Genomic DNA, 16,403 nt, shown 5'->3' on the forward strand with positions numbered 1-16,403 from the left:
AATTCAAATGTATTTGAATTTCCCATATTTGGATTGTTATGTGTGATGAAATTAAGGGAAAAAAAAAAAAAAGGAAGGCATTGCTGAAGGGGGAAGAGCCAGGGATGGATTGTATAAACAGCGGCACTAGGTGACCAGCTCACTGGGCTGTTAAGCATAAGGAATATCCACATGGGGACCAAAGGGGAAGATGGGGTGGAGGGGCCCTCTTGTCTGCAGGCCCCAGGCCCTGCTGCAGCTCACTCAGATGCTCTGCAGGCTGCGGGCTGCTTCTTGCCGGCTCCCACACAGAGATGTGAGTCCACGCCTGGACGACATTACACACCACGTTGTCACAATCCAGGGAGCTCAGGGTCTTCTTGCTCTCTATTCTAAAGGCAAGGAGACATTTGAAGAGGATCTCAGGTATTTTGAAATGTGCAAGACATTCTCATTGATTTTGCACACTGCTGTGCAACAGATGTCAGGGATTCTTCCTATTGGGTGTCTGAAACTCTGTGCCCTGTGACCAACTACCCATGCCCTTCCTCTGCCACCCCCAGCCTCTCATCACCATCAAACTACTGTGCTTCTATGAGGTCAGCTTTACAGATTTAACAGGGAAGTGACATTATGCTGCGTTTGCCTTTCTGAGATGATGGATATGTTAATTAGCTTTATGTCACAACCCACATAGTGCACATATATAAACTTAACATTGTACGCCATACATGTCTACAACTATGACTTGTCTATTAAAAATAATATCAGCAAAACCATAATAAATAAAATAAGATGCAGGGAGCGGGGCTGGACCTCCCCACATACTTGCACTTGGTGTTTCAGCTGTCCATATTCACTGGCACCATCTTGTTCAGCCATCTGCTGCAGATCTTTCAGGCGGGCAGGACATAGCTCATTCTTAACATAAACTCGGCAAATCTCCTAGTGAGCCCCTCTTGGCCTTGGGCGTCGTCAGAGGGTGAGATTGAGGTCTTCCCATCTGGCTGCCCAGCCTGAAGACAGTTGGATTCTCTGGATGTTTCCTGGGGAGAGGTGTCTCCTCCTTGCTCTTGCCCATGGCTGCTGGTGCTGTGGGTGGACAGGGAGGCCATGGGGCCACGCTTGGGGATGTGCTGGCATTCAGACTCATCTGCAGGCTGTGTAGAGAGCTGGCAGGTACTTTGTTTTCATGGTCTCCTCTGGTGTCTCCTGCCCCTTGATCCAAATGTCCCTCATAATTTCAGGGAGGGTGGGTCTCTCTCAGAGGTAAATGGTCAGGAACTTTTTCAAAAATATTTCAGTTCTTCAGAAAAGAAAGCAGGTGTCTCATAGCTTCCATGGGTGATGTTTTTTTTCAGTTTCTCCCAGTTGTCACCATGAAATGGAAGACACCCGGCTTTCATGGTGTAGAGAACAACACCTTGGCTCCACACATCCACCTTCGGTCTTGTATATTCTTCACCGAGGAACATTCCTGGGGCACAAAAAGGAGGAGTTCCACAGAAGGTGTCCAGCTTCTTTCCCCCATTAAATGTCATGGCAAAGCTGAAGTCCGCTAGCTTGGGGTTCTCATTCTCATCGAGTAGAATGTTGGGGGGGCCTCAGGTTCTCGTGGACAATGTGGTTCTCATGGCAGTACTGCATGGCAGCCAGGGTCTGTTGGAATTTGTTCTAGGACTTCTCCTCGTTCGGGCAGTGGTGTCTCATTTTGAGCCAGAAAAGGTGACTGGCTGTGACTAAGCAGAGGGTGTCTTCATTCTTGATGACATCCAGAAGTTTAAGGATGCTCAGATCATTCCAAGCCTTCATGGCTCTGACCTCCATATCCACACTTTCCAAGCTGGGGAGGTTCTGCTTGGGACATAATTTTGATGGTCACCTGGGCCCCAGTAGCAAGGTGCTGGGCCAGCATCACCTTGCTGAAGCTGCCGAAGCCAATTGTCTTGAGGAGCTTATAACTGGTAAAGTCCTCAATGGATGAACTGGGGGCCAAGGCCTGCTCCATGGTCACTCCTAATGACGCTAACTGTATACTAACAATACTAACTAATGAACACTGTCACCTATACTAACTAGGCTAAGAGTACTAACTATACTAAGTACTCTGACAATACTAACTATATGAACTACACTAAAAATACTAATAAATAATGGTAAAGAGGATAACAATACCCCTGTTATCTAACAATAACTATACTAACACTACAAAACAACAATGCTAAGTACACGATCCTAACACTAATAAAAAACAATTTCAACTATGTTATGCTGAGACTACTAACAAACTATATAGTATGGTAAGAAAACCAACAGACAAAACTAACTATAATATGGTAACAAAACTAACAAACTAGTAACTATCCTGCACCAACACGACTAACAGACAATGTTAACTATACTAACTACACTAACAATGCTAACTAACAAGGAAAAAGCAGTCTCCCTGTGGTCAAACTCCACAGGTCACCAAAAAGCAGCTTCCCGGACAATAAGGACTGAAATCCTAGGCCCAGCCAGGGGCTTATCCAGGTGTTGGTAAATTGGTCACAATGGCTCTTTATGATGTCAGAGCAGGAAATGGGCCAATCAGGGCTGGGTAAAACCCACAGTGGCTTTTCCTTTTTTGGTCGCAAGAACTTTTTCCTCTTTAAAGAAAACAAGTGTTTTTTGTTTACATGGTTATAGAGATTCATGTTTAGTTTATTAGAAATTTAAACCTATACAATGCTTCAGGGACCTTTCCATTTATAGTTTGAAAATCCGTAATAACTTTAGGCTTTTAAAGATCTCATAATGTCTATACTTGAAGTACTCAATTTCTTTTTCTTTAAACTCTGACTGGTGTCAGGGTGATGCTACGACATAACTGACATGATCCTCCTTTAAGTGACATTCCCAGGGCAGGAAGAAGTGTGTCAGGGCCAGCTCTGCACCTCAGGCCCCAGCCAGCCTGGCCCGGAATGAGAGAGTAAGTGGCAGACACCACAACCCAGCGCTGGGCTGCGGGTCGAGCCAGGGCTGACTCGGGATGGCTGTGACCCAGGTGCAGCGCGAGGGTCCATGAAGGCACGGAATGGAACTGTTCTGGTTCCTGTCCTGGACTCCTTGCCCTGGAGATGGGTGAGCACTGTGAGGCCCCATCTCTGCTCTCCAATGAGTTCACATTCTGGCAGAGACCCAGGCTGAGTCCCTCCTCCTACCTTGTAGCTCCCAGGGCTGCAGCCGATGCAGAGCCTTAGATGACTGGGCCTCTATCACCTCCAAACTCACCCAGGACTCCTGCTGCCGAAGCGCTGCCTCCTTGCATGGATACCGCTGTCCGTCCCCAGAGACTGACTAGAGGCTGCACCCTACTCCCCTAACCAGCCCTGGCTCTCGTGTCCTGGGGTGTCCTTTCTCCTCCTGACTGCGGCTGCAGTCTTCTCCCAGCTCCTCATCCCCCTCCAAGCAGAGGCCCAAAGCCTCCCCCCCACTCTCCCCTCCCCTGCACAAGCCTGGTGCTCCCCCATCTCCCAGGCCTCTAAAGGCCATCTCTGGGCTGGAGGCTCCGACCCGTGTCCCACCCTACCCCCAGCCAACCTCATGGAGCTCCAGACACTCCTGCCCAGCGGGGCCCACCAGCCTCACCTGGAGAAGCTATGACACCTCTAAGTCCCCAGGCCAGACTGCTCGCCTCCTTCCCCCATGCCAGCCCCCACCTCTGTGCTCCACATCACAGTGAAAGACCATCCTCAACCTGGTCATCCCAGCCCTCCCTCTCCTCAAGCCCCCCTTCCAGATGGTCACTGGCCCCACCCAATGGTCCTAGCCAGGTCCTGTCCTCAGTCTGCTGCCTGGTTCCCCTGCAAAGACCCTCTTTCTCTTGAATTCCACCTGGGCCTGGGCAACCTTTCCAAACACGCACCTCATCTATGTCACTGTTTCCTTAAAAATAAAATCCAGGAAGTCTAGCATAAGCTTCAACCTCTTTACTGTGAAATGGCAACAGAAGCAGATAATATGTATTGAGTATTTGCTATGTTTGAGGTACCATTCTAAGTGCTTCACAAATGTTAACTCACTTCATCTTCACAACACTACTAGCTCCATTTTATAGCCCAGGAAATGGAGGCACAGAGAGGTTCATTAACTGACCCAAGGTCACACAGACTCCTGGTGGCTGAGCTGGGATTTGACCCAGATATCCTGGCTCTAGAGCCCACACTCTTAACTTTTACCCAACTGCCCAGAATCCAGTGCAATTCACGATCTAATCACAAAGCCAGACCCCACTTCCCCGACACCTTCCAGACCCCACCCCCACGCCGGGCTCTGCTCCTGAACCTCACACACGTCTGCCCGTGCCATCCCTTCCCCCACCACTCTCAGAGGCTCCTTCTGGGACGGCACAGCTTTATCGTCACAGTCACAGGTCGCATCTGTCTGCTCTTCAGAACTGACCGTGTTCCTGGTGCTGGGCTGGCCCAGAGCAGGGGCTCCCCATCGCGGCGATGATGTCTGTGGCCAGGCACGGCGGGCGGAGCACCGGCACACTGGTCAGGAAGCTGTGGTGCCAATCCCAGCTCTGTGACCCTAGGCCAACCGTGGATCTCACTGGGCCTCAGTTTCCCCATCCATAAAACAAGGGACTTGGAACCAATGATCTCCAAAGATCTTCACCTCTGTTGGCCAGAAAATGCTGTGGATGTTTATCTATCTAAGATCTTTGCCCCTGAGTTATTGTTAAATAAATTCCTACCTACAATTCCTCAGCTGGAAGGTGAATGTATTCACGTTTACACCCGAGAGTGAGAAAGCATTGCTTCAGTGGTTTTGTTTTTATTGCTCAAAAAATTGGGAAAACACACCCGACCTTTACGGCAACAATGACGATTCAAAAGGCTTTTTGCAGTCACTTCAGGGACGTCCCCATCACAGACCCTGACACCAGGAAGCCCTTCTCCTCAATGTGCAAGACAGGAACCTTCTCGGGCCCATCCAGGACACATAGCTCAGACAGGCCGCACCATCCCTACAGAAAATAAAACAAATCCATTTTTTACAGATGGTGGTGGCAAGGGCATGGGTACGAGGCCAGAAGACCCAGTGGTCTGTGTTTCCCCGTAGCTCCTGGGAGGAAAAGAAAGCCCAATACTGGTCCTTCCATGCCTCAGCACCCTGTGCCATCAGCTCTCTGCAGCCTGGTCAGTCACCAAGGGAAAAGCAATTCAGAAAACCAGCGTTCCAGGACAGGGAGGCTCCCCATGCTTCCGAACAAGCACCTGCTTCGGGTTGCCCAGCAGGGAAGGAGGGACCATGAGGGCTGAGTTTCTTTCCTCAGCCCTCAGTCTGTGCACGCACTGGGGGCTGTTCCACCAAGTCTAACAAGGCCTCTCCCTCCATTCCCAGTTAGAGAGAGCCTCACCTGCCAGGCCCTATGCTCGGGGCAGCATGCAGAACTACAGGGCCCAGGGCCTCGCCCAGGTGTCGCTCTGCCAGGACTGAACCTGGGGAAGGCACCACCTATACTCTCATTTCTCTCATGGAGATACCCTGCTCCTCGCTGCCACTGTCCCAGAACTACCCCTCCCACCACCTCAGCCCTATCTGGCTCCCTCTGTCCCATCACACTCTTGCAGGCTCCACACGCAGGGCTGTCAGTGACCTCAGTGCAGTAGATGTTAAACCTCACATCTGAGTCCGTCACTCCCAGCTGCTCCAAGGCCCTCCCAGAGCCCATGGTGATAGCACTTTCCTGGGAACTCCAAACCCCTTCTCTGTGGGGCTCCTGAAGAGCTCACCCCCAAATCCCCTTCTCTGAGCTCCTAGGGCTGCTGGCTGCTGTGGCTTCCCAGCCTGGCTCAGGGTCAGTCACATGCTGGGCAGGTAAAGCTGTGCCTATAGCTCCCCACGGGTTTCTGGTAAGTCCAGGAGGACTTCCCCAAGGGCCTGATCCCTGGGCCAGTGTCTAATGTCATCTGAACCGACACGTGATTTTCCAATAGGAAACTGGCCTGACTTCCCTCCCTCCTAACACCTCTGTGTTCTGACTGTCTACTGCAGCCTGGATTTCTTCACCTGCAAGATGGGTCTAAAACAATCCTGGCCAGGTGCCGTGACTAACACCTATAGTCCCAGTGCTTTGGGAGGCTGAGGCAGAAGGATCACGTGAGGCCAGGAGTTCAAAACCAGTCTGGACAATATAACAGGACGCCCCCCACCCCAACAAAAAAAATTTAAAAATTAGGTGGGCATGGTGGTGCACGCCTGTAGTCTCAGCTGTTCAGGAGGCTGAAGCAGGAGGGTCATGGAGACCAGAAGTTTGAGGTTGTAGTGAGCTATGATGATGCCACTGCTCTCTAGCCCAAGCAACAGAGTGAGACCATGTCTCAAAAAATAAAACAATATAAAAACACTACCAATAATCTTGCCAGGCCTGTTTCAAAGAGGTGTGAGATTCATCTGACATGATGCGAGGGGCAGTGCTTCCTAAACAGTGAAGGAGAGACAGCCTTTGGGAGCAAGGGAGGGTTTTGGTGTCAGGTGAGGCACAGTGGGCTCAGATATCACCCTCTGCCAGCTTATGACTTTGAGAGCAAAGCAACCTCACCCACTTTGACCAGATGCACTTACTGCACAAGAAACACATTCACAATAGGTTTCCTCCTATTCTTAAAATATGTATTCTTTGTCCTCTCTCTTTAGATGAGGCAGTTACAAGCTATTTCCCACTTTTCTGTTAACTATCAGAGAAGCAATAGTGCAAGCACCATGGCAAATGGCAACTGATATTTGACATTGCTGTCAGGGAGACAACAGGGTGTGGCAGGGCCTGTGGCAAAATGGAAAGCACAGCTCTAAATAAAGTGAAGGCTACTTGTCATCTCCCGTTGATTTTGCCATGTGGCAAATGCCATATCTCCAGGAGTAGCTGCCTATTAGATAGGCAGACAGAATCTTCCTACTTTTAAATGTTGGCAACAAATAAAAGTTGATTAAAAGGTCTGAGTAAGCCAAATAAAACATATCTGTGGGCTAGATGCAGCTTCTCTAGTTCCTGATATATTCAAACTCAATCTGCTGTCAGGTAGGGAAACTGAGGCACAGAGCTGTTAAGTGGTCCAGCAGAGGTCACAGAAATTGGAGGTTGAAAAGCCCTGTCTTTATTTGCATGGTATGCTCCAGAACTTACTTTATTTTTAACTAGGAAGAACATGTATTTGTGTGAGTGCATGGATGTGCGTGTGTGTGTGCATCTCTGTCTGTGTGTATGTGCATGTGTGTGTGTGTGCATCTCTGTCTGTGTGTATGTGCATGTGTGTGTGCACACATGTGCACACCTGCAGGCAGGGTTAGGGGTTTGGCAAATAGGTGTTTCTTTGAAACTATACTTCTTTGGCCCTCATTGGGCATGTGGTTGGGTTTGAAATAGTTTATTCCTTCTTGGAAGGGACTTGAAACCATTTCTTTTCTCAGGGCATTTAGGGCACATGTAGTCTTTTCTTTGCAGCTTAGCAGGACTCAGGGGTTACACAGTCCCAGATTAACACAAGAGGCCCTTGAAGACAAAAATGCTCTTTGGAGCCAACTTGCCAACTCCCCATTTACACGGGGGTCCAGAGGGGCAGGGACTTGCCCAAGCCCCATCTCTTAGGTGACAGGGAAAGGCTAGAGACAGACACGGGGCAGGGAGAACCATCAGACTCCAGGGCCTGGCCCAGTGACTCTGAACAGGTCCCCTCCCTCCTGTGGCTCAGCTTTCTGACTGCAGGCAGGGCATAGCCTCCACTCACCCTGTGACCTTGACCTCCCCTGGGCCTCAGGTATATCAGCAGGTGGTAGCCCCTGCCCTGCAGGCTTCACCTGAGGACCCCAGAAGTCAATTTTGGAGAGTGTGAAAGGGGATCAGCCTCTGTTAAGTGCTCTGTGGATGTCTCTTAAATAAACACATAAGTTAATTAATGGCCCAGCTCAGACATAGCAAGCTCTAGCCTCTGACCATGAAGGCATAGCCCGGACCCCAAGCTCAGAATCATTTGTTATTTTTGGAACACATCAAGTCATTTCCAGGGCCTCTAAGCTTCTGCATATGCCATTCCTTCCACCTGGCCTGCCAGTCAACACCGCCTATCCTGAGGTGTCATTCCTCTGTGATCCTTTGGTCAGGTCAGCCCCACCTCTGCACCCCGATGCCCACCACACTGCGATGAATTTGTCTGCCACTCCCAGCAGACTGAGAGCTCCTTAGGGCCAGGTGTCCTAGCACCCAGACCTGGCCTAGTCCCAGTGTGACCACAGGGAGGGCCACTGGGCTAGTGGCACTCCCAAATAGTTTCTGTGCACCTGCCCTTACCTGGATCTGGATCTGGTCAGAGAGCTCCTTGGCGAGGTCACACACCTGCCCGGCCATGGGGTCCAGAGCCTTGACCATGACCTTCAGTCCAGCCAGGCCTTTCACCTGGCTGAGCATGCTCATGGCAAAGTTGTACTGCGACGAGAACTGGATTGACACCTGGGAAAGACATCAAATGTGTTTTTAGGGAAAGGCCTAGGGTCCCTGCATCCCCCAAAAGGCAGAGCTGGACAGCAGCCCCAGACTCCCCAGCCCTTGGGTCCTTCTATAGGGTCCTGGAGTGATCAGATCCATAGAGACAGATGCAGAATGACAACTGTGGAGAGGAGGTTGGTGTTTAACGGGGACAGAGTTTTGTTTGGGGAAGATGCACAAGAGTTCTGGAGATGGATGGTGGTGACGATGGATGACAACATGAATGGACTAATGCCACTGAAGTGTACACCGAAAAATGCTTATGACAGTAACCTTTCTGTTATATGTCTCGTACTATACAATAAAAACAGTCTGCGCTGCCAGGATGCTCAGAGAGGTAGCAAGCTGAGCTTGAGTCTCAGTGACAGCTGCTAGGAGCATCCACACACCTTGGTCCTCCCTCTAGGATCAACAGAAAGCAGGAGCCCATACAGAGCCTAGAGGCTCCCCTACGCTCTGACCCCAGCCACGCAACTCTCCTCCGCCACAGGGCACACCAACCACACTGGCACTGCTCAGAGCCACTGCCCTCCAAGCAGGGCGACAGGCAGGGCCCTGTGTCTCATGGCCACAGCCCCCAGGGGCAGCCCCACCTAGCATTGGGGAAACACCAGGGCTCCCATGACTGCCTTCCGGCTCCTGGGAATCAGGAGCCACCCCCCATTCTGGAGCCAGAGCTAACTGCTCCCCCATAATTTCTGCTCCCCTCTCAGGAAGACTGTCCTGTAACTGCCATCACGGCCACTCCCCCAATACACACACACACACACACACACACACACACACATACACACACACAGTTTTCTAGTCTGCCCCAGTCCAAACCATAGCCTGCCCTAGGCGGTCCTGAAGACAAAGGAACAAGGGGATAGGCAGAGGGCACAGAGCAAGCCGCAACTCCACCCCAGCATCACCTGAAGCCACCCGAGCCCCCTCGCAGGTGGGCTCCTGCACTTCCACCAGGAGAGGCCACACCAGGGTTTCGGCCCCAGCACCCATGGGAGCCAAACAGGAACCCAGCCTGCAGCCTGCACGAACTCTCAAGGCCGTTGGGATCCAGGGCCGCTGGATAGTCCTGCCTGTCCCACTGTCCCCACTTAATCCTGGGTCCCAAATAGCCAGGGGTAATCCCTGGGAATTAACGCGGAGCCTTGAAGAAGAGACGGAGTTGTCCAGGGGGAGTTGGGCTCAACAGGTCCCTCGCTGCACAAAGAGCAGGGTCTGTTTTGGGGATACCGCGACCCCCAATTGACCTAGGCCTGCTTGAGGATGGGGTCTGTGTCTGCTGAACCGCTCTCCACCAGCTCTCTCTGAGGAGCCTCAGATCGGGAGTTCTGCCACGCTGCCCAGAGCCCCAGATCCGCTCCCTCCCCCGCGGTGAGGCCGGATCCAACCTCGGAGCTCTGGGCACCGCAGATCCTCGCGCTGTCAGCGGAAAGCGGGCCAGTGGGAGCTCTGGGCAGCACCCTGGAGCCGCTTTTCTTGGGGAATTCAGTCCGCACACGCCCCGGAGGTTCCGGAGGTGAGCGAGCGGTCTCCTGGCTGGCCCAGGCGCTGCCTGCCCGCCTCTGCCTGCCTCCCCCCCCCCCCCCCCGCGAGGCCCGAGAGAAGCGGGGGTCCCCAAGAAGTTCCCAGTCCCAAACTTGTCCGCTGCCAGGTTTCGGCTTACTTGTCTTGGCGGCGGCCGCTAAGCTTCAGGATGGCATCCAGTGGCTGGGCGCCGGCGCATGTGGCCAGGTGTCACCGGTGCGCTCCAGCAGGTTGGCATTCTAGCGGCTCAGTCGCGCCACTTGGCGCTGGAGCTCCCTGATGCCTGGCGACGATCCGGGTCAGCTCCTGTAGATACTCAGTCGCTTTGCCGGGGCTCAGCTGCGCTGGCCATGACCCCTGCCGACCCATGGCCGCGCCATGGACAGGCGAGCAGCGGGCGGCGGCTAGGGGTTCAGATGGGGGGGCTGCGGGCGGGGTTGGCGCTGCCTATCCTGGGCTCGTGCCTCCCCTGGGGCCCGACCCCGGTGTGGCCGCGCCTCCTGCTACCTGCCTCGCGGCGCTCAGCCGCCCGATGCCTCACGGAGCTGCCGGGGCGACAGGGCGCGGAGCTGCGGCCGCCTCGGGCAGCCGAGGAGTTTGCACAGTGCCACCGGCGACACGAGGGGGAGCCGGAGCCCGAGCAGCTCGCGCGGGAGGAGACCAGAGAAAGAGCTTCGGTCCCAGGACTCTAGTCCCTTCATCCCTGATAGCCCATTGCGACCCGGTTCCGGCACCTCCTTTTCCCCGGCAACTGCAAAAGCGGCTAGGAAAGCACAGGCAAGCCCTGGTTTGTCAGACCCCAGTCGCTTTCCGTCACCAGGTGCCACCGCGCAACTCAGGGCTGCACACAATAGCGCAAAGTCCAAGGAAGCGCATCGCCTAATCCCACCTTCCGCCTTCCCGCGGCTGCCCGCCGCGGCGCCCGCCTCCCCCAGCCTGGGGATGCTGGCGCTCTGGTCGCCAGTCGTCTGGGGGCCCTGGCAGTGGGAACGGGGCTGCGCTGGTGTCCCCACCGGCCCGCATACGGACTTGCTGCTGCTTCCCGCGTCAGCTGCGCTCTTTCTTCTGAGGCGCCCGGAGGTAGCTTGTCCATGGGCGCCTTTTTGGAGCGCGCTCCTGGCTCCTCCCGCCTCCCGCCGCCCCCGCCTCTAACTCAGCTGCAGGCGCTTTGACTCAACTGCTCAGCTCCTTTCTGGAGATCAAAGGACAGGGCTGGGGAAGCGGGCTGGGTGCGCGGGAGCTGGCGCTGGGAGGGCTGCTGTGGTTTAGGCTGCCATCTCTGCCACCGTCAACCCCGGACGCCCAGCGGCTGCCAAAAAGAGAGAAGAGGGGAGGAGGAGGTAGGAAGCGAAGGACAAGGAAGAGGGCTTGAGGTTAGAGAGGCTCTCCTTTGAGTTTGGGATCAGGAGTTGCGGGGCACCGGAGCACTTGGGGGGCGGCTTGGAAAGGGAAGACTTGGAGTGAACTGTGTCCCTTGAAATGAATTGTGTCCCTTGAAATGGGTGGCGAAAGAATTCCTCCTCCTCTTCTCCCACCCAGACCAGCGGAGAGAGAGATGGGGGGGGGGAGAAAGTGCCTCGGGCAGTCAGAAATTAAAGAGAGGATAAGGAGATTCTAGCGGGATAGGGTCAGGCACCGAGCACAAGCAAGGGACAGAGCAGTGGGTAGCACTGAACCTCCGCGGGTGGTGGGAGCAGGCGCACCGGAGAGTGGGAGGGGGACGAGCCGCTGGCTCCTGAGTCCTGCACACGCACGCCTGCCCAGGGATTCAAGTGGGACGAGTGTGTGTGCGCTTGGGAAGGGGTGGCGCCCAGGCAGACAGGGGAAGTGCCCACTTCTAATCATTGGCGGATAAAGGGGAGGAGGCTGTACAGGAGGAAAAGGAGAGGGAGGAGGGAGGCCAGGTGGACCGCCGAGTCAAGGCGTCTGGCCAAGGCCCAGAGGCAGCTTCGAAATACGACTGCCTTGGTGAAGGCGGCGATGGCACTAGGATGCTACCTAGAGCCCAGCTCACGTGCTCCCGCCCGGCGGCGGGGTTAAAGGGATAGGCCCGGGATCCCCGGTCGGCTCACCTGGGGCATCGCCCCAACCGCCGCCCGAGGTGCCCCTGGGCAGTTGTCCTGGAAAGGTGCGGAAACATGACTGACTACCCAGAGCCAGGTCTCCAAGATCGGCCTTTACCTGCGCCTCCACGGCGCGGAGCCAGCACGTCCCAGGAAGGCTGTAGCTGCACCCGCGGCCGCGTTCTAGCTCCATGGAAGTGGCAATGGGCTGCAGAGGAGCAGGGACGGCCCTGACTGCCCCGCTCAGCCTCCAAACGCGCTCCCCACCGAGCGCCGGCGAGCGCGCTGCACACACAGACACATGCACGCAGATACACACGCATGTAAACACATGCACACTTACTGCACACTCGCGTGCAGATACACGTGCACACTCGTGAACAGAGACACTCGCAAACTCACGCACATTTACTGCACATACTGGCACGTGCAGTGCGCACACAGGCACACCGGCCAGCTTCAGTGAGCTGTCTTCCTAGTTGCAGCGCTAGGTGTAAACGGGATCTAGCAGGTTCCTAACCCCACAACTGCCCGACTTTCCCTACAATTGACCTCGACTTAACCTTCTCCCTAAGAACTCCCTTTCTGCCAAGTCCTGCTGCTATGCCCTGGGCTGCTCCTGGGTTATGTGAACCCGTGATGGCCACAGTCCCTTCCTAAAAGGTGGAGTACATTAGAAAATGAACCTCTTTTCATCCCTGGGTAACATAAAACTCTGAAAAGTTAGGTTCAGGTGTTCACACATGGCAACCAACATTATTTCGGTCTAATCCCCAAACAAACACTTTCCCCTGGGGAGGAATGTTTCCCCAGGACACGTCCCGCCGTGGAATGAGCACGCTCCCTGCAGCCCCAGGCGGGCAGTTGGGCGCCCCGCGGCGCGCGGCGGGCGCGCCAACCGCCGCTCCGTGCACAGGCGCGGGAGCCCGGGCTTTCTCCCGGGTCTGGGGCCGCTTAGCGGTGGTGGCGAGGGAGCGCCCCCTCCCTCGGGCTAGAGCCCCCGGACTGGGGAGGGAGGGGTCTGAGGAACCAGACGTTTTCTGTCAGGGCTTCGCTGACAAGATGGTATCCTGCAGGCGCGCGCCCCAGAGCGCGCATGCTCCGTGGCCGGGGGCGTGGCATCGCGATAAGCTGGGGCCTGCGCCGCCTTGGGACCCTATTTGCATAGGGGCGGGGCGGGGTGGAAAAAACGGTCAGGCACTGCAGGGGCGGAGCCAGCGCCTGATTGACAGCCCAGAGGCCAATGAGAGAAGAAACGGCTGCTCAAGGAATGCGCGGCCTGTAGTTGAACTGTCACCGGCTCGTCGGAGTTCATTCTAACGGGTTTTACCTGTCAGTTCTTAATCTGGCTCGGCTCCGCCAACCGCTTTCGAAACTTCCCCTCTCTGGCGATTTCTACAAGGTTTTGGACCTACCTTGTCTAAAGCAGCTTGGTGAGCGCTGTTACCCATGTCAATCTTACAGGTGCGGCAACTCAGGCCTCCAGACGCTAACCTAAGCAGGGACGCCGCTGATCCCGCTGATCCCGTCTAGGCACTCTGACCCTACAGCCCACCCTGTTGAGGGTCTGCAGTTCTACTCGCCCTTAGAACTGGAAATCGGGGCGGAGCAGGGTCCGGTAACGAGGACTGGGGTGAATGTAGTTGACCAGATGGTTGGCAGAAGTGTCATAGGAGGGGACAGAAATACTAATAAAAAGCTGGTTGGGTCCTACACCAACTCAGCTCTCTGGGTGAGAGCTCAGAGGATGGACATGCGAGGGGAGACAGGAGGGAGGAAGGTGAGAATGTGGCTGTTACGGGCCAGGCTGTCCCCCGGCTGCAGGAGCCTGGCAGCACTGCAGTATGATGTGGCTTTGGGTTAAGAGCAGGTGCAGAAAAGCTGTTCTCTTGGGGCTGTGTGTTTTCAGGTGTGAAGTTAGGCGTTTTAGGAGCATAACAGTGTTGTTGTAGTTCCTAGAAGACAGTTGCCTCAGTCTGCTGGGGCTGTCATAACAACATACCATAGACAAGGGGGCTTTGACAAATTTATTTTCTTGCAGCACCAGAGGCTGAGAAGTCTGAGATCAACGTACTGGCAGTTGTGGTTCCCGGTGATGCCTCTTTCTGGCTTGCAGATGGCCACCATCTATCTGCGTCCTCACATGGTAGACCAAGGTCTCTCTCTCTTTCTCCCCTTATAAAACCATCAATTCTGTTGGATTATGGCCGCACCTTCATGACCTCCTTTAACCTTAACAGCCTCCTTAAAAGCCTTATCTCCAAATATAGTCACTTTGGGGGTTAGGCCTTCAACACATGAATTTGGGGAGACACAGTCCATTCCATAAGACATGGGGAGGTGAAATAAAATCTTTAAGGAAGGTAAATCAGAACATTTAAATAAATAAACAATTCCTGCTGGTAGTAAACTGAGCCTGGCCTAAATTAATTTGCTTTTTTTTTTTTTTTTGAGACAGAGTCTCGTTCTGTTGCCCAGGCCAGAGTGCTGTGGCTGTGCTGCGTGCCACAACGCCTGGCTAATTTTTCTATTTTTAGTAAAGATGGGATCTTACTTTTGTTCAGGTTGGTCTTGAACTCCTGAGCTCAAGTGATCTTCCCGCCTCAAACTTCCAGAGTGCTAGGATTACAGGGGTGAGTCACCATGCCTGGCCTGCTATTTTTTTTTTTTCTTTACTACCTCTATCAACTAAGATTGTGGGTATATGTGACTGTAATATAAGTTTGTAGTTTATAGTAATTTTCCATAGTCCTGTGGAACAGCACTCCTCACCCCTACAATTCTCTACCACTGATAAAAGGCACTTATGAGCTCAAGGGAAAAGATATGATCCAAAGGACAGGCTGAGATCCTGAAATTTGATACCTAATAGCACATAATCTCTCTTCTTTTGAGTCTCATGTTAATTTTTATTATACCTATTTTACATGTGAAGAAATAGAGGCCCTACAAGTTAAGCAGATTGTCTAAGGAAGTGTTGTAGGGAGGTGCACAGTCTGTGTCTGGAGCCAAACCTACCTCTTCTGATTCTTAAGCCTTATTTTTTTGCATGTTTTCACCACCCATGATGAAATATCCTAAGAAAATAACCACCTTCAGCAGAAGGGAAACCCTGCTCTTTATTCTTTACAGAAATATTGGCAGTCATGGGTACCTCTCATTCTCCTGAGAGGGCTCGGAGTTCTCTGAAAGGGCCTTGGAATTTGACGCCTCAGATGTGCCTAAGAACAGCTTTGTGGGTTTACTCCAAGCAGCTGGTGAGGTAAGGACAGCTCAGACATCTTTCTGGCTCCAGCCAAGGTAGGACACCTCCATCCACCTAGCTGGCTGGGCACCTACCCAGCAAAATTTCCTGTGAGCAGAGCATGACTTGGTCCAGTTCATTCACAGCTCCACGTCTGGTTCCCATGTCCCTCCTGTGACCCAGAACTTCTCCACTCCCACAACCACTGGTCCAGCTTTAACCCTCTCTCTGCACTCACTCCTCCTCTTCCTTTCTCTGCCAGAGATTGCCATTCACTTTATTATTTTCTTTCTTCTTGAGTACCCTCTCTCCTCTCAGTTTATGCAGACAACATCTTAGAAAGCCTCAAGTTGCCACAAGTCAAAATCTTAAATGACAAGCTGTCATGTGCACAGTGCCAGACAGTGGCAGATACCACCATCACCTAGCTGCAGACAGTGATGAAGAACTCTTGCCTCTAGGCTGGGGAGAAGGAGAGAAAGGATCCCGGGTCTGAGCCAGAAGTTCTCTTTTGCTGGGTGATGACATTTGGAACCAAGTAGGACTCGGGATATGAGTGCCTCAAGTTTCTAAACAGTGTGATTGAGCCCATATCTTGTCCCCTGAACACACCTCAAGAAATGTGCCGTAGGCAGATGGAAGACACAGTAACGGCCAAGGGCCAAGGAACTGAGATGGACAATGGGAGGGATCTGGGCTATTGGTCTCAGCATCTGACCTGGTCCTCAGACTGTGTCCTAAACCTCCTCCTGGGATACCTTTGTGACTCAATTAATCATCCCAATCAATTTTCTAACCATGTTTAAATCTACTCACCTGCCTGCTATCCCAGCTCTACACTGAATTTCTGTGACATCTACCTATCTATCCAGCCACATAGTTTTGCAGTTACTTTCCTGACACTGGGCTAATCTGCTGTCTTATTTTCCTGGTTAACTACTACTACCTAGGAGGTACCCTTCTTCCAGTTTATCTGCCTTCCCATGGCACAGTTGTCTTGTGACCTAGACCTCTGACCTCCAAGGGACTTTCTCAAGTTGTTTCCACAACTTCCACC

The 16,403-nt window shown here is 53.3% G+C and overlaps 1 protein-coding gene and 1 long non-coding RNA gene across 2 annotated transcripts; one reads left to right on the forward strand and one right to left on the reverse strand.

Annotated features, from left to right (window-relative positions):
* Positions 1 to 4,780: 4,780 nt before the first annotated feature.
* On the reverse strand, positions 4,781 to 10,080 carry LOC105867788 (nuclear pore membrane glycoprotein 210-like). Its single transcript, XM_076004671.1, has 3 exons — positions 9,904 to 10,080; positions 8,315 to 8,473; positions 4,781 to 4,993 (listed from the first exon to the last, which is right to left on the reverse strand). The coding sequence occupies exons 2-3, from the start codon at positions 8,435 to 8,437 to the stop codon at positions 4,874 to 4,876; spliced, it is 243 nt and encodes an 80-aa protein (XP_075860786.1). The 5' UTR covers positions 8,438 to 8,473; positions 9,904 to 10,080; the 3' UTR covers positions 4,781 to 4,873.
* A 3,307-nt stretch (positions 10,081 to 13,387) lies between these two features.
* On the forward strand, positions 13,388 to 16,036 carry LOC105867765 (uncharacterized). Its single transcript, XR_001152421.3, has 3 exons — positions 13,388 to 13,535; positions 14,144 to 14,258; positions 15,235 to 16,036. It is a non-coding gene; the product is annotated as an uncharacterized LOC105867765 (long non-coding RNA).
* Positions 16,037 to 16,403: the final 367 nt, after the last annotated feature.

Source organism: Microcebus murinus, chromosome 7 (assembly GCF_040939455.1).
Source record: "Microcebus murinus isolate Inina chromosome 7, M.murinus_Inina_mat1.0, whole genome shotgun sequence".
In the NCBI taxonomy this organism is placed as follows: domain Eukaryota; kingdom Metazoa; phylum Chordata; class Mammalia; order Primates; family Cheirogaleidae; genus Microcebus; species Microcebus murinus.

Bases quoted from the DNA above. Each gene is read 5' to 3' on its own strand.
- LOC105867788 (XM_076004671.1), bottom strand. From the start codon at position 8,437: ATGAGCATGCTCAGCCAGGTGAAAGGCCTGGCTGGACTGAAGGTCATG. The intron at 4,994-8,314 runs GTAAGGGCAGGT...TATTTTCTGTAG, and splicing joins CTGACCAGATCCAGATCCAG to GGATGGTGCGGCCTGTCTGA.